This window comes from Hypanus sabinus, chromosome 27, assembly GCF_030144855.1.
Source record: "Hypanus sabinus isolate sHypSab1 chromosome 27, sHypSab1.hap1, whole genome shotgun sequence".
Lineage (NCBI taxonomy): Eukaryota > Metazoa > Chordata > Chondrichthyes > Myliobatiformes > Dasyatidae > Hypanus > Hypanus sabinus.
In genome coordinates, this window is record NC_082732.1 from 43,719,880 (window position 1) to 43,747,063 (window position 27,184).

The following is a 27,184-nucleotide window of genomic DNA, read 5'->3' on the forward strand; positions in this document are numbered from 1 at the left end:
CTGTTAATATTCGATAGTTGTATTGAATGTGCCCACAAGAAACTGAATCTCAGTGTTGTATCTGGTGACATACAGTATCTGTACTTTGATAATACATTTAATTTGAACGTTAGAATCTATTCCTGAAACATTGAGTGTGTGTCTTAAGATTGGAGACGGCATGTCTTGGTTAACAGGAGTTCTTTAATGATGCATATCTGCATAATTAAACTTTTATTTTACTGGTTTTTGACTCGAGGTTTTCCAACTATTTGCAATCCTTAGACTTTATTATTTCTAATAGAGAATAGTTTTTGTTTGTTAAGTTGCGGACGTGTGCCTGGGCAGTGATTGACAGGTGCTCACCTGCTCACCGGCGGCACTCTACCTAGGTGACAGTTGCAACGGACCAATAAGCAGTAGGGAGGCGTGCCCTACTCCGACAATAGCTCGGCAGCCGGAGATAATTGACGTTGGCCCTCTCCAATGGGTGGCGGAATGTGGAGTGGAACTCCCCAATCATATCCGTTACGGGTGGAATGTTGGGCGCGAAGCATATTGACGGATGGCAGTCTTAACCAACCAACGCGTCGCCGGGTGCGAAGCCGTCCAATGGGCGTCGGGCTTGGGGGCGGGTTCCAGCGCGGTATTTAATTGAAATTCTCGCGAGAGGCCAGCCATGTTCTTTCAGCGGAGGGAAAGAGAGAAGAAAGAAGCGGAGAGAGCGCAGGAGCCCCCACCTCAGACCGGCCCGAGCCGCAACCACCTCACGCAGCCTGTCAACACCATGAGCGAGGCCGAGACGGAGCAGCAACCCGAACAGCAGCAGCAGCAACAGCCAGACAAACCTAAATCCCCCGGGGAGAAGAAAGTCATCGGTGAGGAGTTGGTTGGTGGGGGGGGGGGGGAAGAGAAAGAACGGCCGTTGCGGTTCAAACGGACGCTCGCGAAGTCGAGGCGCGTTCCCGCCGGAGAGGGGGTCTTTGCGCGGCCCCGATTAGAGGGGTGGGTGGTCGAGGAGGCGCGATCCCGTGTGCCCAGTTAAACGGCCACGCGCGCGAGCGCTTCAGTCAAATGTCAACGGGCGGCGGCGGCGCGCGGTGGGGGGGGGGCAATTGACCCCGAACCCCCCCCCCCCTCCGCTCCGATGAGGGAGATTCCCCCACCCCCCGGGGGCTGGGGTCGGAATTGACCCGGGAGGAGGAGAGCAGTCGGAGGCCTCGGCAGCCTCGCCCCTCGCTTCAGCTGACGGCGGCCGCCACGTGCTGCGGCCTCGGGCCCCGGCGCCGCTTCTCCCACCGTGTGGGCGGTTGGAGCCGGCCCTTGATTGGTGGAGCGCGCTTTCTCCGCGTGGCCGCCGCTCCCCTCCGTCCGTCCTCAACCGCCGCCCGCGGGGCACGGAACCCGGAACCCCGGTCCGGGCCCCAGAGTAGGCCTCGTCTCCTTTTCCCTGTCCAGGTGCCTTGCCTCACGGTTGGGGGCGGTGGTGGGGGATGTGGAGGAGAGAATGTCCCCATTGCCGTGGATCTATGCTTGTCAGTGAGGTGGTGGGTTAGCATGCTCCCGCCGAGGCTGTATGAAGGTCTGGGACTGCGGCTATCTGCTCCCAGTTTTCCCCAACAAAGTTGGTGGCGGAAAGTGGAATCCGTTTGCTGCGCAGAGGGGGTCGTTACATGAAGTGTGCTCTCCAGGCAACGTGCTGGAGAGCAGAGTCTTGATGTTTCCTTCAGTCCTTAACTATTAGTTTTGTTTTTTGACATTGAGTCCATCAGCATCAGCCCAGCCCTCTGGCCGCTCTCTATTCTTCTGCTCAGTGATTCACGTTATTGTCATCTCATTTTAACATAGTTGTAAAGTAGCGTGAGCAGTTCCACAAGGAGCTGGTATCAGCAACGATACTGGGTGACGACATAATTACCATTGATGTCGTGGAACGTTTCTATTGTTTGCAAATAAGGAAGTTGTAATTGTTAAGATGATCAGAAGGAATTCATCTAAAGATCTTGGAAGAAGATTTTCATTTAGGCTAACTTACCATATTGAACAGTCATTCCATTCAATTTTTTCTGTTAATACCATCTTTCATCATGACATCCTTAATGTTATTTTTAAGTCTGGTTTGCATAGATGTTGGATCTCAGCATTTGTGCGATGTGGGGGACAGGGGAGCTGAAAGATGTTCCTTGGCTTTCAATACTGCGTGTTATTCCATCATTCTGCATTGTAAGGATAAGCTTGGGTGATTGTCCCTGACACAATTCTTAATTTCACTTGTCTCAGGTATGATAACTTTTGAATTCATTGGCACACGAAATCATCTCTCTTCTCCTCTATTCCCCTTCCATTTTTAAACCTAACTTGTCATGCTGAAACTTGATGTTTTATCTGCTTTCAACTCTGATCTCAAATTTTCTCCTATCTTTCCTCATGTATGCATTTGAGTTGAGTACCATTTTCCTGCTACTATGATTCAAATCCCGTCAAAGCAGTGGCCACCTAGCTATTTTTGCCTCATCTTTTTATCTGGTGCTGGTAGTGCCTCTGGTTGGGGCATCATGTACCAATTTCATTTTTCAACTGTCTGAAACTTCACTAGGCTGTTTGAAAATTTGTTTCTAAATTTGTGCCAAATGCATTTCATCCTTGTCTTTCCTGTCTCCAAACCACATTTTTATCTGTATTTGTCATGTGTGAGTTTGCCACAGCTTGGCTAATGTCTCTTTGTGTTAACTCTTGATAATCCCAATGTTTGTCAGGCACCCGTGTTCGCCATAAACTTGACCTTGTCCATTTTATACATCAGCTTCCCACATTGTTTGCTAATCCTCAAAACCTCTGGTTGATTGAGCAACACCTTGATTTTAAATGGCCCTGAAGATCATCCATTTGTGCTATTCCCTTTGGATAGGTTCTCCAGATACTAGGGATAATTTACAGTGGCCCGTTAACCTGCTTGTTTTGGCATTTTGCTAGAAACCATAACGGATAGCGCGGGAGGTCAGGATTGTGCTGAGCTCCTGGGAGCTATGTGGCGGACAGTTCTATCTCTGCTGCCCAGATTTATACCTTAAATCCCTCTAGGTTTCTCCCTTAATCTTCAGCTCCTTTGTAATCATCTGCACTGTCAGCCTTGGTAATGTTATCCTCCAATTCTGCCCTCTGCTGCATCCCCTAATTTAATTATTTCTCCACCTTTGCCTTGTTTTAACAGTTCTTGTTTCATTGTCTCTCCTTAAAGAAGTTGGCCATTATATAAACTTTTGATCTACTGGTTTCCTTTATAACTTGGTATTCAGTGAGCCAAAGCTTTATACATTGGCTGGCTTAAAACTTTGTAAAATGATTTGAAAGAAAGGTGGGTGGAAAATGCTGTTACTGGTGATGACTGCTGTATGTTGTTTGTTTGGGTTTGTTTCTGGGGTGGATTATTCAAAGTACGTCACTGCCATATTGTGAAATGATTTTCCTCAACTCTCATTATTTCAGTTTGGTTAAATGCCATTTGCTCCTGCTTTGGGTTAAGTGTCTAGATTATTTTCATGGCTGATCTGGATCCTGTTGATCGACTAAAGTGAAAAGAAAAACACCAAGTGGCAACTCATCTTGGCTGTTGCACCTCTGAGATCTGAAGGTCCAGATGCCATCTACCGTCTCTAAACACTGCACCTAACATAAGTTTACTGTACCTATGTTTTTTGATCAATTAGTCTTAATTGTTAGCAGTATATTGAGGTTCAGGTAGGCCACTGACTAGTTATTCCATAAGTACTTTTTAGATGTATTAGAGCAGAGATCTCACCATTTTGCACTAAATTTAGGACTTTCATTATGAAACTGCTTTGTTTTTTTTTCCTCCACCATTGTTTCCTGAAAGTGATCAGAAGTCTGTCCATTAGAAATGAAGTCTGCATGGTAATATTGAGACTCATTAGGGCCCGTGTTTTTCTTTCAGCAACAAAGGTTCTTGGAACAGTAAAGTGGTTCAACGTACGAAATGGATATGGATTCATCAACAGGTGAGTATGTAGTATTTGTAATCTTGTACTATTTTCATTACTGGGGACTGCTACATAAAATACTGTTTAAACTAAGAATATATTGTATGTTTCTCCAAAACTGTTTTCCTATGAGTTAAATTATGATTGGTAAACCTTTTTCTGTGATGAGCAGAAATTATTTTAGAATATTCATTATCACAAATATGTGAAGTATAATTCTTTTTCTCCTGTAGGAATGATACAAAGGAAGATGTGTTTGTACATCAGGTGAGTGTACATTCTAAGAAATGCATTTGTCTATAACATTTAATTCATCTATCATTGTTTACCTTGCAAAGTAACATTTTTTTTAATATTCTAGTATTTTTGATTTTTATATCTTGTAATTCCTCCAGTCTGCAGGACTGCACAATTCTAATTGCTCCACTAATGGTCTTGTGTATTGCTCCTAAGCCCTAAGTTTTCTTGCTTTCTTTTCTTTTTTGAATTTTTTAGAACATCTTGCAATGAAGAAACTGGATTGTAGGTTTAAACCTCATTGCTTACTACTGATTTTAAATAGTCCTGTGAGTGCTGGGAAGTAATGCTTTACCACACAGATGGTGCTACAAAATACTAGTTTTTAGTACAACATTAATGTAGTAGCTATTTGCTTTAATTTCGCCCTATAAACATGCTTGAATAGCTCCATTTTTAATGTATTCATTTTTTTTATTTTTAACCACCATGTGCATAAGGCAGAATTCATTAGAAATGTTAAATTTTGGAATCAATGCCTTAAGTAAATCCACTGAGTGTGGGATGTTAAAAAATGTAGGAAATGCCTTTTTAAGATCTTGAATCCCAAAATTCTTTCTGTGGTTCTTTTTGAAGTATAGTTGGAATTAAATTCAAGGATATGGTGCACAGGCTCTTGAGCTCTCTCCATCTCTTGGGGCTAGTCCTATCAATCTTGACTGACTGTAAAATTGTTGCAGATCTTTACATTTGTGTGGAGGTTTAACTTTGAAATCTCAGTGCTTAATCGGTTATCTGTTGAGTTTCTGTAAATGCTGTAGACACAGTGTAGCAGTTAGCATGATGCTATTACAACTCAATTTCAGTGTCCACTGTAAGGAGCTAGTGCGTTCTCACAGTAAAATGTGTGTGTTTCCTCCCACAGTCCGAATACATAACCAGTTAGTAGCTTAATCGGTCATTATAAATTGTCCTGTGATTAGATTAGGATTAATAATCTGTTTGTTAGTGGTGTCGAAGGGCTGGAAGGCCTGTTCTGTTTTGAAATACAGATGTATTTGTTGCTCATAATTGAATTTGGTAACGAACAGCTGCCTTAAATTTCTGCAATCCTATCAAAGGCATTGTTTCAGCACTGGTGGTAGCATAGTGATACATTTTGGAACGAGAATTAGGAATTTTGAGATGTTGTCATGCATCTGTTGACCCCTCAGGTTTGGTAGGTGCTATTGAATTAGTTATGTTATGGCATGACATTGTCTAGGTGTTGTTCACTCGTCATCGTGAACTGGATGGTAGTAGTTGGGGTGCCATACAAGCTGGATGCCATGCTTTTTGCTTGTGGATAGTGGAAATGCTTTAGTAAATCAGTAAGTGAGTTACTTGTCATGTCTTTCCCAGCATCTTAAAGCAATTGCGTATTGAGGCTGGTTATGTTTGTGTTCCATTCTTGCGCTCCACTATACAAGTGGGCTGTTGTCAACGTTATTGAATGGCAGGAGTAGGTGGTTGCCTTTTGAAGCTGGTGCTCACTTGCCTTTCATTTCTCAATACAAGTGGTTATGGGCTTCAGATCCCAAAGTTTTCTTTGTACATCTCCCTGTGGCCTTTATGGAAGTACTGTCACTGGTGAAGCAGCTGTGGATAATTGGATCCAGCTCTAAAGAGCATAGTGATTATTTTAGAACTGAGAAGTCCTTTCCCAACAACTACAACAATCTTCTGCAAAGCTGTCCTTGGGCAGTGAAGTATTCTGCTAAGTTTGTTTACCAAGCTGCCTTGTATAAGGTTAGTGTTACCTCATTCAGTTCCTTGATCCATTTTTAAACCCAAGTCAGTTTAGGGTTTCAGCAATGATCATTTGTCCGCAAATTCTGTCAGCACCTTCCTTTGCTTTAGAACTGAAATCAGTTTGTTTTTGGGTAGTTGTTGGGTAGATACTCATGCCATAACTGACCAGCTTGTGAAATTCTGGATCTTGTCTTAGTCCTAAACTAATGTTTTCTGCATTCCTCTGTTTGCTGTCCACTGAACTTAGTTGCTTGATACTATATTGATTTGGTTCAAGGCCACCTGTGGAGGTGCCTTGTGAGCAAGTTCACATTGAGATTTGGGGAACAACTGCATTTATGGTATGATGCTTTGCTCCATGTCCCATTCCCTCTTCAATTTACCACTCTGACCTCTTGCCTCATCTAGCCTGCATATCATTTTCCTCTGATTTCCCCTCTTCATTCTATACCACATTCTACTCTGGTATCCTCAAGTTCTTTGCTTTTTCTACTTCACCTTCAGCTTCTTGCTTCACCCCTCCCCCACCCACCTGGCTTTATCACCTAGCTTGTCATCCTCACCTTTCATCTTCCCCTTTCCAGTCTGAAGAAATGTCTTGGTCTGATGTGTTGATAATTTACTCGTTCATAGATGTTTCCTGACTGGAGTTCCTCCAACATTTTGTGTTGCTCTGCATTTCCAATATCTGCAGAATCTCTTGTTTTCAGAAATACTGTTGGAAGCTTAATGTCTTTACACATCCCTGTTGAAAACTTAGTATAATTTGCATAGTTATTTCTCCTTGACTGTTCCCCTTCTAGGATTATTAGGTGTTGCCTGCAGCACTTAGCAGCACAATATTGTGGGTAATTCACTAAAAGCTGGTGCCCATGCTTTCAGGAGTAATGAATGTTGTGGCTCAGTCAGGAATAGTATAATCCTCTTCCTTCGATTCCTGCCACTTAATGACAGACTTGGTTGTGTATGAGGGCCATGGCAATAGACATGCCCTTCAACGTCAGGGTGTCCCAACCTGGGGCCCACAGATAAAGAAGGGTCCATAGCAAAGAAGTTACAGAAACCTCTAGCTGAAATGGTCCAAGCAGATGTAATTACTACATTTTCCTTGTTACTCCTGATACTGTTAAACACTTGCATCAGTTTTGCTTTTTTAATTGATTTAAACAGCTTTTGCTTTGTGAAAAACATGAGATTTATACCACCTTTGTCAAACTCTTCTTGCCATTAATGCATCTGTTGACTGGAGAGGCTACTGGATGTTGTACAGATTGGAGCATTTAAGTTACAACAAGAAATGGGTTTGTTTTCCTTTGAGTAGGAGGCTGAAGGATTACCTGAAGGTCTTTTTTTTTTAAAGAAAGCATAGATATTTTTTTAAGGATTTATTTTAATGGGTTTATCTAAGATGAGCCTATATGTTTAAAATGAGAGATGAGATTTTAGAGGAATCTGAAAGGAATTTTTTAGTGGGGAATTGTTTTCTGAAGTCGTGGGGAAGGCAGATGCTCACTCTAAAAGGCATGAAGACAAGCAGTTTATTAAACCATAGTAGGATGTGATCCTAAGTGGGATTGGTAGAGTTATGTGTGTCAGTTCTGTGTAATTCTGCTCTAAATTTTTTTGTGCTTGAAAAAGGCCTTATTTGATTTGAGATATTGTCCAAGGAGTTGCAAGAAAATCTTTATTACCAGTATTGTCCCATTTGGCTATAACAGTTTCAGTGGAAGTATCGTGAGTTTAGATATGGCTGTTACTCAGTTTTATTCAGTTGAAGCGTGGTCCATTATAAATAGGGCGTAGGAGTTTGCAGGAGTAAAACTGGGAAGAGCAGTTGGTGTATTTTGCATCTTAAATGGATGAGTGAAAATAATTGCAAATATTTGGAGAAGTAGCTGATAGTTATACAGTTCAATTTTATCTGCATGTCTGTTGTTTGTTTCCTGGGTTTGAATTGTATATTGGAACATTATTTGCATTTTGCTCATTTAAAATATTCCTCAGATTGTTCTGGATTTTGAGGGGGGGGGCTGTTGAAGAATGTTGAATGCTCATCCATCGTGATAAAGGCACAAGAAATTGAGCAGAGGACCAGTTGCCTGTCTGTAATGCAGTTGGCAGTGGTGATCTTGTTGGTCATAACTTGGGAGACGGTGCAATTTCTCCTTAGTTTTGTATGGGTGACATCTAAGAAGCTAGATATGCATACAAACCTTGTACTACAGTAAGATCGAAAAAGATTCTTGGCTGAAGAGAATGAGTTTACTTAAAAAGAGAATTTAAGATTCAGAATTTTTTTCCAGCAGCTGGGTAGGGATACAAGATCTTTTAGGAATATTTGATGCTTGATGGTACACGATCAGTGGAGAAGTTGAACTAAAATGAACCTACACTAAATTGCTGGAAAAAGTGCAAGGTTTTTCATAAGTTGTCATTTTCCTTTGATTCGTTGGGCAGGAATGGTTTTGGAGATGGAGTTAAGGGTCAGGTTACTATTTAGGGATAGGATGTGGGTGAGTTAAAGGTCAGGCTGGAGTCTAGCCCCTCTACCTCTGGGTTTGAAGGACATTTAAGTTTGGATGTCAGTCCTATAGACTGGTGAGAAGAGCTGGCGGCATCCTCATAACTTTCTGGGATAGTTCTCTGCTGGCATGAGGGCCAGTGACACCAGGATATGCAAGCTGGCAAGACCAGACTTTGACGCCTAGTGTTCAGGGTCCTGTTATTGGAGAATCTGAACTTCAGGATCCTTGTTTGTCCTGTCCTGGATCAGTACCAAAGATTGAAGCCTGAGGTCAAGGCCCAGTGCGAGTCTGCTGGAGGCTGTCGCTAATCTATCCTGGGGTTGGAGGACGCTATGTAAGGGTGCGGGGGAAGATCGGGCTCATTTTGCTGCTGCTTTGTTGCTTGTGGTGCTCTAGATATTGAGCATGCTATGTTGGCACCCGATTGTGTGGTGACACTTGTAGGCTGCCCCAGAACATCCTTGATATAATGAATCTGGTTCTGAATCAAGATATCTTGGAATAGTTTGTTAATGTTGGCAATTGTGGTATTATTTCCAGCAGGATTTAATTACCCTACTATTGACTTGTTAGATAGCCTATTTGTTGCTTTAATTGATAGTAAAATAAGTTTTAATTGCAGTAAATCCAAAATACATTTTATAATGTGATAAATTGGATTTTCATTCAGCTGGCTCAGAACAGCAAGGATTTAATAAAGAAATGGTACTGCTTACATCTGTATTACCTGTTGTCAGTCTTCCTATGATCTCTTGAATACTGAGATAGGTGTCTAAACTAATCTATCCTCTAGAAAGTCACAATAGAATTATTAGCTGTCTTTGTTTATTTCTACAGATGCTGCTTGACCTCATTGTCTAGATATAGGAATACTCAGCTCCTGCCTTCATATCCCTTCATCCAAACTTTTGCTCTTTCACTACTTCATCCATTATATCTCTGCTTGATGACCAACACTGGCTCCCAGTTAAGCAAAGTTTAATTTTAAGTGACTTCTCAATTTCTTCAATGACTTCCCCTCTGAGATAATGGCTGCTTCATGTCTGCACTCTTGTTTCAGTGACAGTCGTGCCTTCAGTTGACAAAATAGTTACTTAACCATCCTCTCCACGATGCTTTTTTAACCTATCTATTTGACCTAGGCTTTAGTTATTGGTAATATGATTTGGTTGACATTGTTCCCAGGAGAGTGGAATACTGGCTTGAGAGATGTTTAAAGGCTACTGGTTACTGATGGAATGTATCCAGTTATTGGAATGAGGCAATTGATATAAAGTAACCATGAAGAAATCTTGGAGAAAGTTCTTTCAGTGTGGTGAGAACTGGAACTTGATACTAGTGATTGTTGTATATGCTTATAGATACACTGCATGAGAAGCTCAGACAGGGAATAGGGGGTTATACTGATTTGGATGAGTGGGAGCATTCTGAATTATATTATTAACTTATGGGAATATTTATTCTGATGTGATGTTTTGTGGGTGCAGCTGGCCTGGAGGAAAGTTGTTTCATTTGGTTCTTTATTTTTTAGTCACATAGCAATAAACTTGAACCTGAAAACTGGTTTGCACATTAATGCTGGCAGTGAATGTATTTGTGCTGTACATTAATTATGAACAATGACTAAAATTTAAAATTTGACCTCTTTGCAGACTGCTATAAAAAAGAATAACCCACGGAAATACCTCCGCAGTGTTGGAGACGGTGAAACTGTGGAGTTCGACGTAGTGGAAGGCGAAAAGGTATTGAAATGTTGCAATAGTGTTTCAGCAACCATGGTCTTCCCCTTTTCAAAACCACATTTTGTTGCAATGAGATACTGAAATGTCCAGAAAGAGATTTTAACCTGTCTGACATCACGTGATGTTAATTTTGTAGTAATTAAGTCTGACACCATTTTCTCTGGTTTTCAAACTTGGTCTTAAAAATTTGCTTTGATGTAATACTTAAACTCATTACATACTGAGTAGTTTACCTCTGTTTGATTTTAATGTTGGTCTTTTCTAGGGTGCAGAAGCAGCAAACGTAACTGGTCCCGGAGGAGTTCCAGTCCAAGGAAGCCGATATGCCGCGGACAGAAATCGTTATCGTCGCTACAACCCTCGCCGCCGAGGTCCACCACGTAATGTTAGTATAGAATGCTTTGCGGGGATATTACTCATCAGAATGTGTGCCCTGTTGTCTGTACCAGCTCTCTATTTTCAATAGTTCCCTTATGTTTAATTTCCTATGCCTCTGCTATGTGCTCCTTTACTTCATTTTCTCTGTATATTTTCCTCTTGCACACTAGAGCAGTGGTGGGTTACTTGACCTTCTGTAGGTAGTTGGCAGAGTAGGATGCCACTGTAGTGTAGCATAATTATGGCTTGGGGCATTCTGGAGTTCAGAGTTCACTTCCATTGTCCTCTAAGCAAGTTAAGTTCTTTCACCATGGGTTTCCTCTTGGTGCTCCAGTTTTCTCCCGTAGTCCATAGATGTACTGGTTAGTAAGTTGATTGGTCATTGTCCTTAGATTAAACTTGTGTCAAATGGGTGGGTTGTTAGGTGGTGCAGCCTGTTGGATTGGAGAGGTCTGTTCTGTGTTGTATCTCTAAACATTAAAAAAATTGGGGAGTGGGTCAGAAAAAGTTACTCAACTATCAAGCTCTTGAACAAAAGGGGATAACTACACTGACTTGCCCATCCATTAATGTTCCTAGAACCAATGAACACTTAAGGACTCTTCATCTTGTGTTCTTATTTGCTATTGATACTTGCATTTGCACAGTTTGTTTTCTGCACTATTTGATCTTGCATTGTTCCTGTTACTATGCTGTCAATTGACAGAGAACACCTGTAGGAAAATAAATCTCAGGGTTGTGTGTGTGGTAACATATGTACTTAATAATACGTAAATTCCTTTGAATTTTGAAGAAAGTACTATTGGTATAGGTGGGTATTTTCTGACCAATTTCCTCTTTGCACCTACACTAAAGGGTTTCACTAAAAATAGCTACTTGGAAAGCCATGTGATCTTGGAGATAACATGCCAATTGTGCAGTCAGCATGCAAGGTTGGGATTTAATCAAAGTTCCTGCAGCTTTGAGGAAATATTTTTGGTGGTCTCATAGGAAATTCACACTTATGAGGGCAGCTAGGTGCTGAAATTGCTGTCTTGCATCTTGAAATGGTAAATGGATGTACTGATGGAGGCGGTTGAGCAGTTTGACTTGGATAATGTATATCAGATTTTTATTACTTCTGCCTGTTGCATCAAGCCAGAGGAATGCTTAAGGACCATTAGAAATTAGATGTTGCACTTTGAAATTGGTTGTGTGTATGCATCACCCTTGTGAAGATGCAATCTGACCATGGATGTATCAGTTAATGGAGATGTCTGTGATCTATTTAAATACCACTAAGCATTCTTTAGCATTTACTGATGCACAAATTGCTTTAAGATGTATTTTCCTTCATAATACTGACTACCAAAGCTAGTTTCAAAGATGGTTTTCTGAATGATTAAACTCCAACATTGGCTTAGTTCAATTTTATATAGGTTTCAATCTGGTCATAGTTCCAAAGAAATGCTTTAGTTTCCTCAGAAAATTGGCTTATTGGTTTGTGCATTCTGGATACTCATTACTGTGAAATAAGGTAAGTGGGAATATGTTAAGGAACAATTGCTCAGTTTCCATTAAGCACAGTGTTAGAAGAACTTCAGGCAGAGACCCATCATCAGGACTAAAGTGCCTGAACTCTTCATAGATGCTGTCTGACCTATTGAGTTTACTTAGTGATACAGCATGGTCACGGGCCCTTCCAGTCCAATGAGTCTGCCCTGTTCAGACACACCCAAGTGACCAGTTAATCTACTAACTGATACGTCTTTGAGATGTGTGAGGAAACTGTGTGAGCTCCTGGAGGAAACCCATGCAATCTTGGGAAGAGTGTACAAACTCCTTACAATAAGTAGTGTGAATTGGCCCTGGGTCACTGGCTGGCTGCTATGCTACCATACTGTTCCAAAATTGAAATTTTTTCCAGCATCTGCAGGATCTCTTGTTTCAGTTTCCAATACCATTGCTCTGGATTTCAAGTTCCATGTAGTGATATGCAATTGGACATGATTGTGTATAGCCTTCAAAGACTAAATATCTTCCATGTATTTTTGGTCAGTACCAACAGAACATTGAAGGTGGAGAGAAAGGAGATGGAGCAGAGACAGCAACAGATGGAGAAAACCAAGATTATCAAAATCAGCAACATCGCCCTCCCTACAGAAGACAGCGTTACCCACCTTACTTTGTTCGTCGTCGCTATGGTCGCCGCCCACAATATAGCAACCAGCCTCAGGGAGAAATTACCGAGGTAGCAAACTGAGATTTGGTTTATTGTTGCTGTAGTGGTATGTTGTAACCATATAAACAATTACAGCATGGAAACAGGCCATCTTGGCCCTTCTAGTCCGTGCAGAACACTTACTCTCACCTAGTCCCACTGACCTGCACTCAGCTCATAACACTCCATTCCTTTCCTGTCCATATACCTATCCAATTTTTAAAAAATGACAATATCGAACCTGCCCCTACCAATTCTACTGGAAGCTCGTTCCACACAGCTACCACTGAGTAAAGAAGTTCCCCTTAAACTTTTGCCCCTTAACTCTCAACTCATGTCCTCTTGTTTGAATCTCCCCTATTCTCAATGGAAAAAGCCTATCCACGTCAACTCTATCTATCCCCCTCATAATTTTAAATACGTCTATCAAGTCCCCCCTCAACCTTCTACGCTCCAAAGAATAAAGACCTAACTTGTTCAACCTTTCTCTAACTTCGGTGCTGAAACCCAGGTAACATTCTAGTAAATCTCCTCTGTACTCTCTAGTAAATCTGCTGTACTCTTTAATGTTGTCTGCATTATTATCGGGACATGTCAAGATCTGAGTTGGAAGAAGAATGTTTTTTCAGTTTTCATAAAAGCCGTTTCTTGGATTGCTGTAACGTGGGGGTGGGGAGGGTTACCTGCGTTTGCTATTTACTTGCTTGCCATCCCTGGTAAAATAGCAGCCATTTAGTACATCAATGTGGGGCAGGATGAAAGAACCTTTATCAGAATTAGGCAAAGTTATCTGAATAAGTACACAAACCTGTTCCTGTATGAGTCACTTAATGTGCAAGAAGCATTCTTTGCTTCTAATGTTTTTTTGTTGTTGAGTGATTACCTATTTCTGATTATATTCTTTGAAATAACTTTTTTAAATTTGGTGATACTAGGTGGATTAGACCCCCACCAGGCCCTTCGTGCCACACTGTCCTTGCACTCCCTGACAAACTTGATTAATCTAACCTATTGGGCAATTTACAGTGACCAACTAACCCACCCAAGTACATCTTTCTCCTGTGGGAGAAAACCAGAAAACTCATGGAAAACTCATTCCATAGGGGGATGTACAGAGATTGCTTACGGAATGGTGCTAGAATTAAATTCCAAGCTCTGGAATGGTCCAAGCTGTAATAGTGTTGCACTAATGGCTATCTTACCGTGATGTGATTAAAACATTAGTCATAGATGCCAACTGATTTGGCTAATGTAATACTTGTACCTTGCGTTGCTTAGAAAGCTAAACATTTAAAGTAAAATTGGATAGGAAAGGAATGGAGGGTTATGGGTTGAGTGTGGGCCAGTGGGACTAGGTGAGTGTAAGCGTCGGCATGGACTAGAAGGGTCGAGATGGCCTGTTTCCGTGCTGTAAATGTTATATGGTTATATAAACGTAAAATTGGTTTTCCTCTTACTAGAGTATTTGCATGTCCTTTATTCTGGACTGCTACTGTGCATTACTAAATATCTTTTGCTTGATTTTCCCTTCATTCTAATCCTCATCATTTATCCACACTGGGTTTGCTCAGAATTTTTCACTCTAGTTGCCTGCTTTGAATGCATCATTAGCATCTTTGAGTTTGTATGTTTACTTTGTTAAAAAGAGGATTGGGGTACTGAAATCTTCACAGATGAATTTTTTAAGATTTCTATCTGAAAGTTGGTTTCTTGTGGCAAAGTGAAGAAAAATTTAAATTGTATTTGAGACATGGGAAAGGGATGTCAGCTAAGTAGTTCAAAGAAATTCCAGAAGTCACTACATGTCAAGATGTGAATGTGATGGTTTAGGGAAGGGACTTGGATAGAACGGTGCATAGAATGGATGTCAATGAATTGAAATGATTCGTTGACCTAGGTGGGCACTTTGCTGGTATAGAGGAATTGGAGCCTACCTCAATTGATGTGAGCTCCTAATTCCTGTTGCTTTTTTTAACCTTTTGTTTATTTAGTACAGGAGGTTCTGCTATAATGTGAGTCACCTTTTGAAGGAATGTCATTATAGAAAAGTGTTATCAAAGTAATTATGTGAATCACTTTGAAAGGGGCACAACTGCAAGCGAGTGGAGGTCGGCCAGTGAGAACAGTGGGAAGAGTTTTAAAAGACACCTTTACAGAGCTAGCACTGGAGTATTGGGAGACAGATTAGGAAGGCTTTGGCTCAGTGGGGCTTAAGTGATAACGGGTAGAGGTGAGGTACGTTGTGTAGCTTACAGGCAGGAAGTATCTGTGTGAGACAAGTTTTCTGTGCTTGGTGTCAGATGTGGGTGGTCCTGGAGACTCCCAGCCTTCCGGATGGCCACATTAGCACCAGGTGTATCGAGATGCAGCTTGATGACCTTCATCTGGTCAAGGAGAGTGACGAAGTGATATGAGAGGAGCTATAGGCAGGAGCTCTGGGGCCTCAGGAGACAGATGTGAAGCAGGTGATAGGGTACCCCAGTGGCTGTCCACCTTAACATTAAGTACTCCTGTTTGAGTACTGTTGGGGGAGACTGCCTACCTGGAGGAGGCAACAGTGGTCATGACTGGCACAGAGTCTGAGCCACAGGGCCGAAAGGGTAAGGTAAGGAAGTGGTTGGCAACAGTGATATGGGACTCTATAGTTAGGGGGTCAGTCAGGCAATTCTGTGAACGCAGGAAAGAAACGCTGATGGTAGTTTGCCTCCCAGGTGTCAGGGCCCGTGATGTTTCGGATCGCATACACAACTTCTTGAAGTGGGTAGGAGAACAGTCGGAAGTTGTGGTACATATCGGTACCAACGACATTGGTAAGAAAAGGGAGGAGGTCCTGAAAAGACTGCGGAGAGTTAGGAAGGAAGTTGAGAAGCAGGACCTCAAAGGTAGTAATCTCAGGATTATTGCCTGTGACATTGAGTGTAGGAATAGAATGAGGTGGAGGATAAATGCGTGGCTGAGGGATTGGAGCAGGGGACAAGATTCAGATTTCTGGATCATTGAGACCTCTTTTGGGACAGGTGTGACCTGTACAAAAAGAACAGGTTGCACTTGAATCTGAGGAGGGCCAATATCTTGGTGTGGAGGTTTGCAAAGGTTATTGGGGAGAGTTTGAACTAGAATTGTTGGGAGGTGGGAACTGAACTGAAGTGATGGAGGAAAGGAATTTTGGCTCACAAATAGAGAAAGCTTGGAGACCGTTAGAAAGGTGGTAGAGAAGGGATGCACTCAGACCAATGGTTTGAGATGTGTTTATTTTAATGTGAGGAGTATTATGAATAAAGCGGATGAGATTAGAGCATGAATCCATACTTGGAGCTATGATGTTGCAGTCATTAAAGACTTGGATGGTGCAGGGGCAGGAATAGCTGCTTCAAGTGCTAGGCTTTAGATGTTTCAGAAAGGACAGGGAGGGAGGCAAGAGGTGGGGGTGTGGCACTGTTGATCAGAGATGGTGTCATGGCTGCAGAAATGGAGGGGTTGTCTATGGAGTCTCTGGGTGGAAGTTAGGAATAGGAAAGAGTGAATAATTCTATTGGGTTTTTTTTTATGGACCACCAATAATAAGAAGGATATTGAGGAGCAGATAGGGAGACAGATTCTGCAAAGGTATAATAATAACAGGATTGTCGTGGGAGATTTTAATTTCCCAAATATTGATTAGCATCTCCCCAGAGTGAAGGGTTTAGATGGGGTGGAGTTTGTTAGGTGTGTTGACACTATGTAGATAAGCCTACAAGAGGAGAGGCTGTACTTGATTTGGTATTGGGAAATGAACCTGGTCAGGTCTCAGTGGGAGAGCATTTTGGAGATGGTGATCATAATTCTGTCTCCTTTACTATAGCATTGGAGAGGGATAGGAACAGACAAGTTGGGGAATTGTTTAATGGGAGTAGGGGAAATTGGAAACAGATGTTCTCAGGGAAATATACGAAAGAAATGTGGCAAATGTTCAGGGATATTTGTGTGGAGTTCTGTGTAGTTGCATTCCAATGAAACGGAAAGGATGGTAGGGTACAGGAACTCTGGTGTACAAAGACTTGATTATAAGGCTAGCAGGAAGGAGCTTAAGAATGAAATTAAGTGAGCATGAGATGGCCTTGGCAGACCGGATTAAGAAAAACCCCAAAGCATTTTACAAGTATCTGAAGAGCAAGAGGATAAGACGTGAGAGAATAGAACCAATGAAGTGTGGCAATAGAAAAGTGTATGGAACCAGAGGAAATGAATTTAATGAATCCTTTGCTTCAGTATTCAGTACAGAAAAGGATCTTGGCGATTGTAGGGATGACTCGCAGTGGACTGAAAAGCCTGAGCATGTAGATATTAAGGAAGAGGACGTGGAGGAGCATTTGGAAAGCATCAAGTTGGATGTCACTGGGACCAGACGGGATGTACCCCAGGCTTCTCTGGGAAGCGAGGGAGGAGATTGCTGAGCCTCTGGCAATGGTCTTTGCATAATCAATGAGGATGAGAGTGGTTCTGGAGGATTGGAAGGCTGCAGATGTTGTTCCCTTACTCATGAAAAGGAATAGGGATAGCCCAGGAAACTATAGACCAGTGAGTCTTACTTCAGTGGTTGGTCAGTTGATGGAGAACATCCTGAGGGGCAGGATTTATGAACATTTGGAGAGGCATAATATGATTAGGAATAGGTAGCATGGCTTTGTCAAAGGCCTTAGGTGCCTGATTGAATTTTTTGAGGATGTGACTAAGCACATAGAAGGTAGAGCTGTAGGTGTAGTGTATATGGGTTTCAGCAAGGCATATGATTAGGGTACCCCATACAAGGTTTATTGAGAAAGTAAGGAGGCATGGGATCCAAGGGGACATTGCTTTGTGGATCCAGAACTGGCTTGTCCACAGAAGGCAAAGAGTGGTTGTAGATGGGTCATATTCTGCATGGAGGTCGGTGACCAGTGGTGTGCCTCAGGGATCTGTTCTGGGACCCCTGCTCTTCGTGATTTTTATAAATGACCTGGATGAAGAAGTGGAGGGATGGGTCAGTAAATTTGCTGATGACAGAAAGGTTGGGGTGTTGTGGATAGTGTGGAGGACTGTCAAAGGTTACAGTGGGTCATTGATCGGATGCAAAACTGGGCTGAGAAGTGGCAGGTGGAGTTCAACCCTGATAAGTGAGAGTTGGTTCATTTTGTTAGGTCAAATATGGCAGACTATATAGCATTAATGGCAAGACTCTTGGCATTGTGGAGGATCAGAGCGATCTTGGGGTCCAAGTCCATAGGACACTCAATGCTGCTATACATTTTGACTCTGGTTAAGAAGGCATACAGTACATTGGCCTTCATCAATTGTGGGATTGAGTTTTAAGAGCAGAGAAGTAATGTTGCAGCTATCCAGGGCCCTGGTCAGACCCCATTTGGAGTACTGTGCTCAGTTCTGGTCACCTCATTGCAGGAAGGGCGTGGATACAATAGAAAGGGTGGTTAACAAGGATGTTGTCTGGATTGGGGAGCATACCTTATGGGAATAAGTTGAGTGAACTCTGCCTTTTCTCCTTGCAATGATGGAGGATGAGAGGGTACCTGATAGAGGTGTACAAGATAATGAGAGGCATTGATCGTGTGGATAGTCAGAAGCTTTTTTCCAGGGTTGAAATGACTAGCACGAGAAGGCATAGTTTTAAGGTAGGTACAGAGTAGATGTCAGGGGTAACTTTTTTAGAGTGGTGAGCGAGTGGAATGGGCTGCTGGCAGTGGTAGAGGCAGAAACAATAGGGTCTTTTAAGAGCTACCTGGATGGATACATGAAGCTTAGAAAAATAGAGGGCAATGGGTAAGCCTAGGTAATTCTAAGGTAAGGACATGTTCAGCACAGTTTTGTGGGCCATAGGGCCTGTATTGTGCTGTAAGTTTTCTATGTTTCTAATTGAGAAATGGGGATTTAGGGCTAGATTTTCAGGCTCAATAACAATTTTTATAGCATTCTTGAAAAATTTTAATAGCTATGTTAGTTACTACAAGATAAAAACTTAAAAGCTTATGAAATTAGCAGCCAATGTTTTTGAAAGTGTTTGACTAGGAAAGGAGGTTGCCTTTGATTTTTGATTCTTCGTATTTGTCCTCCTCCAACTTTTATTGTTGATTTCCAAAGGAACTCAACTGGCTTGCTGGTTCCCATTTATAAAATTTGTTATGAACAGTTCAGCTGGCATAGAGTTAATGAATTAGGGTATCCAATTTGATCATAGTGCACACAACACAATTTTGAGCAAGTCATTTTAGCTCTGATTTTTGTTGCATGTGAAATGTGCCACATTGTTGATCCTTGATTTTGTGCATTTTTGATGAAGAAAATAAAGAATATTTAAACTCGTGAGGGGAGAAATAAAGAACCTGATCTATTTTCTTTTTATAAAGGGTGGTGAAATAAATGAAAACCAGGTTGCTGGGGAAGAAGGTAAACCTAACAGAGGGCAAAATCGTTTTAGGGGCTACCGTCCACGCTACCGCAGGTATGTTGCATTTAACTTAAGGCCAAATACCAGCCTTGCTGTGAATGTATTATATGTGACTATTGACCTATGATTTTTACTGGTTGTTAGTAAAGAAATGCTGCTGTAAGTAGATATGTAGATTAAGCAGAATGGGTTATTACCAACAAAGAAATACTGGCATCCAACCCAAGTCAGCCAAGTCATCCAACCAAGGCTTGAAATGGAGGGATTTGATGTTTTTAATCTTTAACAATTTGCTGTTTGTTGATTGGTAAAAATTAATTTCAATTCTCCTGTTATAGAGGGCCTCCTCGCCCACGTCAACCAAGGGAAGGGAGTAGTGAAGAAGACAAAGAAAATCAAGGGGATGGCCAACAAGATCAACAGTCTCATCCCAGACGATTTCGCCGCAACTACAACTACAGACGTCGTCGACCACAGAACCCTAAACCAAAAGATGGCGAGGAGGTAGGGTTGCTAGGTTGAGTGCTCTTAACAACTTGTGTCTTCCTGTCTTTAATTGTTTTGTTTAGAATTGGTAAAAGATTTGTTGAGCGTATTCTATTTCTGCCATCACCTCTACCATTTCTTCATCCTAGCCCTGTATGTCTCTTTTTCTGACTCATGACTACTCCTGCTATGCTTTCATTGTCTTGTTGAGGTCCTCAATTGGTTGGGTTCGCTGATGTTGCGCCCTTGCTGTCTACATTCAGATAAGGTATGGAGAGCGAGCTGTTGGCCATGCAGCAGGCTCCTCTCCACAAAGCTGAAACCAAGGGAATGGCAGAGACAGATACAGTGGCATCGCATGAGATGCCAGTGTAGAACTCAGCATAGGACCACCTGAGGGACTCCAGCTCTGGAGTTTTCCTTGAGGAATGCTTCAGGAGTAAACCCCATGCATCGGCCGAGCCACAAGGCAGTGGACGTTTGAAATCAGTTTTCCTTCTAGATGGCTGAGGGGCCCCAGCTACTCAAAGCAAATCTCAACTATTTAGAGGTGGGATTTCCTGACTAGTGTGCGTTCTCAGTGTTTTTGTTCTGCTTACCTATCCTTTAACTACTAAACTATCCTTTATGCCACCTATCAAAGATTCAGTAGAGGAGTTGACATGTTCTGTAGTTACTGGGAAGATTCAAGTTGCTGTTTCTGATCCTCTGGCCCAAGTTTGTTGGTCATTAATTTCATGATGAACCTGGCTACACCATCTTTTATGACACCAGTCAGTTGTGGTTTGGCCATTTTTACTGTACATCAGTCAGTTGCCTGCTTTTCAGTTTCTGAAATTCATTGCCTGTATTCCTCATTACCTTAGTCTTACCATATCAGATCCAGGGTTGGATCTAGTTTCCAATCGCATTTTAAATTTTCTCCATTATGCTTCTGATTTTGAACCTTAATGTTGAAGTTACTTTTGACTTGCTGTTACTTTCAGTAAACATCCTCTTACTCACTTGTCTTTCAGGCCAAGGCACCCGAAACACCAGCTGAGAACACCTCTGCTCCCGAGACCGAGCAGGGCAATGCTGAGTAACACCAGCTCAGCATCTTTACCATCAACTAAGTGAGTATTTGAATCAAAATGTTTTAATTTTTTTTTTTGGCCATTTCATTGTAAATGCAACAAATGGACATCTGGCCACATGGAATCCAGTGTTCTGACTGCCACAATGCATTTGGATGGCCATGCTGTTACTATTATTTCAAATTGATTTTGGTATCAAGTTGGGAATGCCTACTTGGAGCATCAGTTTTCAGCTTTTGGGATGGACTTCAAGTGGGTATTCAGACACACTGGGTTTGGCCCATGTTGTCATTAAGTTAGAAAGATTTGGTGTCTATGAAATTGCTTAAGCTCAATTCTGTGCCTTCTATCAGTTACTGAATATTGAATCACATAGAAGTATAATTTTAATCTGGCTCAGCTATGCTCTTTATGTGGTGGTGATAATGTGGATAGTCCTAGTGTGCAGGAATTGTACAATGCTATAAGATGTGGAGCAGAATTTGGCCATTCAGCCCATTGAGTCTGGTTTGCTGGATCCCACTCACCCCCATATACCTGCCATCTCGTAATATTTTCACTTTAAGTATGCCCACAGTCTTGTCCTCCACAGGGGTGACAGAGGGTTGCCAGGATTCACTATATCCACGCTCTCTGTCCACCCTGCTGGTTACTTCCTCGAAGTACTCCTGAACAGATTTGTCAGGCAAGATTTCCCTTTAGAGATGTCGTGTTGACTTTGACTTATTTTTTTTCATTAGTCTCCAAGTACCCAGAAATTTCATCCTTAATAGACTGCAACACTTTCCCAACCACCAAGATTAGGCTAACTGGCCTGTAAATTTCCTTTCTTTTGCCTTCCTCCTTGGAGTGGAGTGACATTTGCAGTTTTCCAGTCCTCTGGAGCTATTCTATAATTAAGTGATTTTTTTTTTGAATGATCAGCAATGCATTTGTTGTCTTTTTAACAACCTCTTTCAGGACTCGAATGTAGTCCATCTGGCCCAGGTAACTTAACCACTTTAAGATCTTTCAGTTTGCCTAGCACTTTTTCCTTTGTAATAGCAATGGTACTTCTGCTCCCTGACACTTGCAGACTTTTGGCACTGCTGGTGTTTTCCACAGTGAAGATGTACAAAGTACCCATCAAGTTGTCTGCCATCTCTCCTCTCTCCCCCCCCCCCCCCCCACCTCACCAGCATCATTTTCTAGTGGTCCATTATCAACTCTCACCTTTTTTTAATCTTTATATAACTGAAGCTTAGTATCAGATATCTTGCCTTCATATTTATCTTTTCCCTTGTGGCTTTTTAGTTGCCTTTTATTGGATTCTTAAAACTTCCCAGTCTAGCTACATTCTATGCCCTTTCCTTGGCCTCACTGAATTCATTATTTCCTAGCCTTACCTACTGGCCAATTAAATCTGGAATATAAATGGCAGATAAATGGTTGACTGAGGAATTGAAGCAGGGAGCAGGTATTCAGTTTATTGGATCCTTGGGACCTGTACAAAGAGACAGGTTGCACTTGAATCAGAGGGAGATCAATATCCTTGGGTGCAGGTTTGGTAAGGCTGTTCCAGGTGGTTTAAGCTAATATGGCAGGGAGATGGGAACCAGTATGATGGAACTAAGGATGAGCAAGCAGGTTTACAAGTAGATGATGGGTGCAAAATGAATGTAAGAACGGACAAGTCAGTGATTGCATTATCTTCATTTCTACCCAAAGAATAAAATTGTACCTCAGAGGCAAAATTCAAAAGGGTGAAGAATGCAGTATGAAGGTGTAATATTTAAATGCATGCAGTATTCAGAATAAGATGGATGAACTTGTGGCACAATTAGAGATTGGTCAGTATGACATGGACATCTGAGTCGTGGCTGAAAGGAGGTCATAGTAGGAGCTTAATATCAAAGGATGTACTTTGTATCAAAAAGGACAGACAGGAAGGCTAGGTGGTGGTGTGGCTCTGTTGGCAAGAGATGAATTACATCTTTAGAAAGATGAGATAGGGTCCAAATGTCAAATCCTTGTGGGTGGAGTTAAAGTGCAAGGGTAAAAAAAAGTAATGGGAATCGTATATAGACCTGCAAATGATTGCCAGTGATTTAGATGAAGTTGCAATTGGCTGAATTTGCAAAAGGCATGTAGTAAGAGTGATGTCACAGTTGTGATGGGGGATTTCAGTATTCAGGGGGATCTAGTAATCTGAATACCTGCCCCTGCTTCAATTCTACTGCCATTTATATACCAGATGTAATTGGCTAGTAAGTAAGGCTAGGAAATAATGAATTCATTGGGCCTCGTGTGTAGAGGATGGGGATTGTCCAGCTCTCCCTCAAGATAGCAGCATAGGTTGGTAAGCTAGTAAACAAGGCATATTAGATGTTTACCAATAGACAACAGATGCAGGAGTAGGCCATTTGGCCCTTCAAGCCAGCACCATCATTCACTGTGATCATGGCTGATATCCACATTCCGTACCTTGTTCCTGCCTTCTCCCCATATCCCTCGACTCCACTATCTTTAAGAGCTCTATCTAACTCTTTCTTGAAAGCACCCAGAGAATTGGCCTCCACTGCCTACTGAGGCAGAGCATTCCATAGATCCACAACTCTCTGGATGGAAAAAAGTTTTTCCTGAACTCCGTTCTAAATGGCCTACCCCTTATTCTTAAATTGTGGCCTCTGGTTCTGGACTCCCCCAACATCGGGAACACGTTTCCTGTCTCTAGTGTGTCCAATCCCTAAATCTTATGTTTCAATCAGATCCCCTCTCATTCTTCTAAATTCCAGTGTATACAAGCCCAGTCGCTCTAATCTTTCCACATATGACAGTCCCACCATCCTGGGAATCAACCTTGTGAACCTACGCTGTACTCCCTCAATAGCAAGAATGTCCTTCCTCAAATTTGGAGACCAAAACTAAACACAATACTCCAGGTGGTCTCACCAGGGCCCTGTCAACTGCAGAAGGACGTCTTTGCTCCTATATTCAACTCCCCTTGTTATGAAGGCCAACATGCCATTAGCTTTCTTCACTGCCTGCTGTACCTGCATGCTTTCATTGACTGATGTACAAGAACACCTAGGTCTCGTTGTACTTCCCCTTTTCCTAACTTGACTCCATTTAGATAGTAATCTGCCTTCCTGTTCTTGCCACCAAAGTGGATAACCTCACATTTATCCATGCATCACTCACCCAACCTGTTCAAGTCACCCTGCATTCTCCTAGTATCCTCCTGACATTTCACACTGCCACCCAGCTTTGTGTCATCTGCAAATTTGCTAATGTTATTTTTAATCCCTTCATCTAAATCATTATGTATATTGTAAATAGCTGCGGTCCCAGCACTGAGCCTTGTGGTACCCCACTAGTCACTGCCTGCCATTCTGAAAAGGACCTGTTAATCCCCACTCCTTGTTTCCTGTTTGCCATACCAGTTTTCTATCCGTGGTAGTACCCTACCCCCAATATCATGTCATCTAATTTTGCCCACTTAATTTATGTGGGACCTTATCAAAGGCTTTCTGAAAGTCCAGGTACACTACATCCACTGGCTCTCCCTTGTCCATTTTCATAGTTACATCCTCAAAATTCCAGAAGATTAGTCGAGCATGACTTCGTAAATCCATGCTGACTTGGACAGATCCTGTTACTGCTATCCAAATGTGGTGCTATTTCATCTTTTATAATTGACTCCAGCATCTTACCCACCACTGATGTCAGGCTAACTGGTCTATAATTCCCTGTTTTCTCTCTCCCTCCTTTCTTAAAAAGTGGGATAACATTAGCTACCCCCAATCCTCAGGAACTGATCCTGAATATATAGAACATTGGAAAATGATTACCAATGTGTCCACGATTTCTAGAGCCACCTCCTTAAGTACCCCGGGATGCAGACCATCAGGCCCTGGGAATTTATCAGACTTCAGTTCCTCTGTTACCCTAGGTCCTCTGGCCACTATTAATGCTTTCTGAGAGATTGTCTATGTCTTCCCTAGTGAGGACAGATCTAAAGTACCTGTTCAGCTCGTCTGCCATTTCCTTGTTCCCCATAATAAATTCACTCGTTTCTGCCTTCAGGGGCCCAACTTTGGTCTTAACTAATTTTTTCCTCTTCACATACCTAAAGAAGCTTTTACTATCCTCCTTCATATTCTTGGCTAGCTTACCTTTGTACCTCATCTTTTCTCCCTGTATTGCCTTTTTAGTTACCTTCTGTTGCTCTTTAAAAGTTTCCCAATCCTCTGGCTTCCCATTCATCTTTGCTGTGTTTTTTATTTTTATACTGTCCTTGACTTCCCTTGTCAGCCACGGTCACCCACTACTCCCCTTAGAATCTTTCTTCCTCTTTGGAATGAGCTGATCCTGCACCTTCTATATTATTCCCAGAAATACCTGCCATTGTTGTTCCACTGTCATCCCTGTCAACTTTGGCTAGTTCCTCCCTCATAGCTCCATAGTCCCCTTTGTTCAACTGTATTACTGACACTTCTGATTTTCCCTTCTCCCTCTCAAATTGTAGATTAAAACTTATCATATTATGGTCACTACCTCCTAATGGCTCCTTTACCTCGAGTTCCCTTATCAAATCCGGTTCATTACGCAACACTAGATCCAGAAATGCCTTCTCCCTGGTAGGCTCTAGTACAAGCTGCTCTAAGAATCTGCTCTAAGAGCTGGTCATTGGCAGCTTTAAAGAAATTTGACTGTGCCAAAGGTGGAGTATTGGGTGCACTGGAATGTGCTTGGGGAATTTCACTTGGAGAGACTGCATTGGCCGAGTTTATTTCCTTTGTACCTGAGGGCCAGGACTACTAATTGTACACAACTGAGAGCATAGAAAGGACAGAGGTAGTAGAATATTTTCCTCATAAAGGAGACTATTAAAAGCCAAAGGGGAGGAGTTGGAGGGGCCCAAGGTTTAATCAGTGGCGGGAGCAATCGGGAATGCTACCTGAGTTGAAGGTGGGTGCTGTACTTCAATAAGTCTGATCAAGCAATTGAATCTCCATTGCATAGAAAGCCATTGGTTAAATTGTACTATAGATGCTTGCTTGATGTAAGCATGGAGAAGCCAGCCTGAAGAGCTGCTTTCCATATTATAGACTTTATTAACGACTGCCTTGTCCCAAAAATATGCCCTACTGCATCGTTTTCTCAGTTAAAATCTTCCAGCATCACAACCATTCTGCATGTATCTCTGACACTATTGGCCTATTAGCAGCCTTGAGGTTAAAATGCACTGAGCTTTTAACTACCACTTTGCTTTGATTTGTCCTGTTGCAAGATTCCTGCTTATTCCTATTGTTCATCAATATGACTACCTGTATTTTGCATTTGTTTTCCAGTTTTGTCATCAAATGGAAGACCATCAAAGTCAAATTCCAGCAATAATAAGAAAAGTGAGCTTTCGACTGTAATGAAGATCTGCAGTGCTTGCATACAGTTGACCAGATACCAGAATGTTTCACACAGTAAACCTATGCACCATGGTTTCTTAACCTTTCCTGAAACAGCTTTTTGGAACTGGCTTAAAACAGATTTTTGTAGATGGTCTATTTTCCTTTTTACTTCAAATGGTTTTTAAGCTTATTTGATATCTGGTCAATTTGAATTTTTGAAATACCAGTTTTTAATTTGTAAGCATTGTACACCTGAACTTTAAGTACAACCGGGCATCTAATAAAAGTCCGAAAGAACACCACTCATTGTCTTTTTTAATTATGTATGATTATAGTGTAGAAGTGGGTAAAGTTAATTTGCACAAATAGGATGTCAATTTATCAATTTAGTTACAGTATAAAAGGGGTGTTCATCCACTTGTAAGTTTTGCCTCTTGGATTTTAAAGCAAGTAACATGTACAAAATGCTAGAGGAACTCAACAGGTCAGGTAGGATCTGTGGAGAGAAATAAATAGCTGACATTTTGGGAGAGGCTCTTCATCAGGACTCGTTTGAATTGCAGCATCTGCAGAATCAGTGTTATAATTTTAGGCAAAACTGTCTTTAGCAACCTTTAAGGGAGTAGATGGCTAGCAGTGCTTTGTCAGGAGGTAAAGTTGTACTGAAAAATTAACTTTCACCTTGGCTATATGCTCCAGAAATAAATGGCAGCTAATTAAATTGTATGTGTTCTGTCCAAGCCGGTGTTAAAATTGTGAAGAACACACCGAAGAATAAAAGGTGTAGAATGAAAAGTAACATTGGTTTAAGGTGTACCAGCATTGTTGGGTAACCTCGTAGTAATAGTGGCAGTATGTGGTCAGTACTTTTACCACAATCTATTTTAAATGATGAACTGGAAACTATTTGCCAACCTCAACAATATCTGATCTTTAAAAACAGCAGTTATCAATATAGTGAGTGGAA

The 27,184-nt window shown here is 41.8% G+C and overlaps 1 protein-coding gene across 1 annotated transcript; it reads left to right on the forward strand.

Annotated features, from left to right (window-relative positions):
• Positions 1-643: 643 nt before the first annotated feature.
• On the forward strand, positions 644-26,519 carry ybx1 (Y box binding protein 1). Its single transcript, XM_059952359.1, has 10 exons — positions 644-857; positions 3,932-3,995; positions 4,211-4,244; positions 10,183-10,272; positions 10,538-10,657; positions 12,689-12,880; positions 19,228-19,322; positions 19,607-19,772; positions 20,771-20,869; positions 26,164-26,519. Exons 1-9 carry the CDS (start codon positions 659-661, stop codon positions 20,837-20,839), a joined length of 1,029 nt encoding a protein of 342 aa, XP_059808342.1. The 5' UTR covers positions 644-658; the 3' UTR covers positions 20,840-20,869; positions 26,164-26,519.
• Positions 26,520-27,184: the final 665 nt, after the last annotated feature.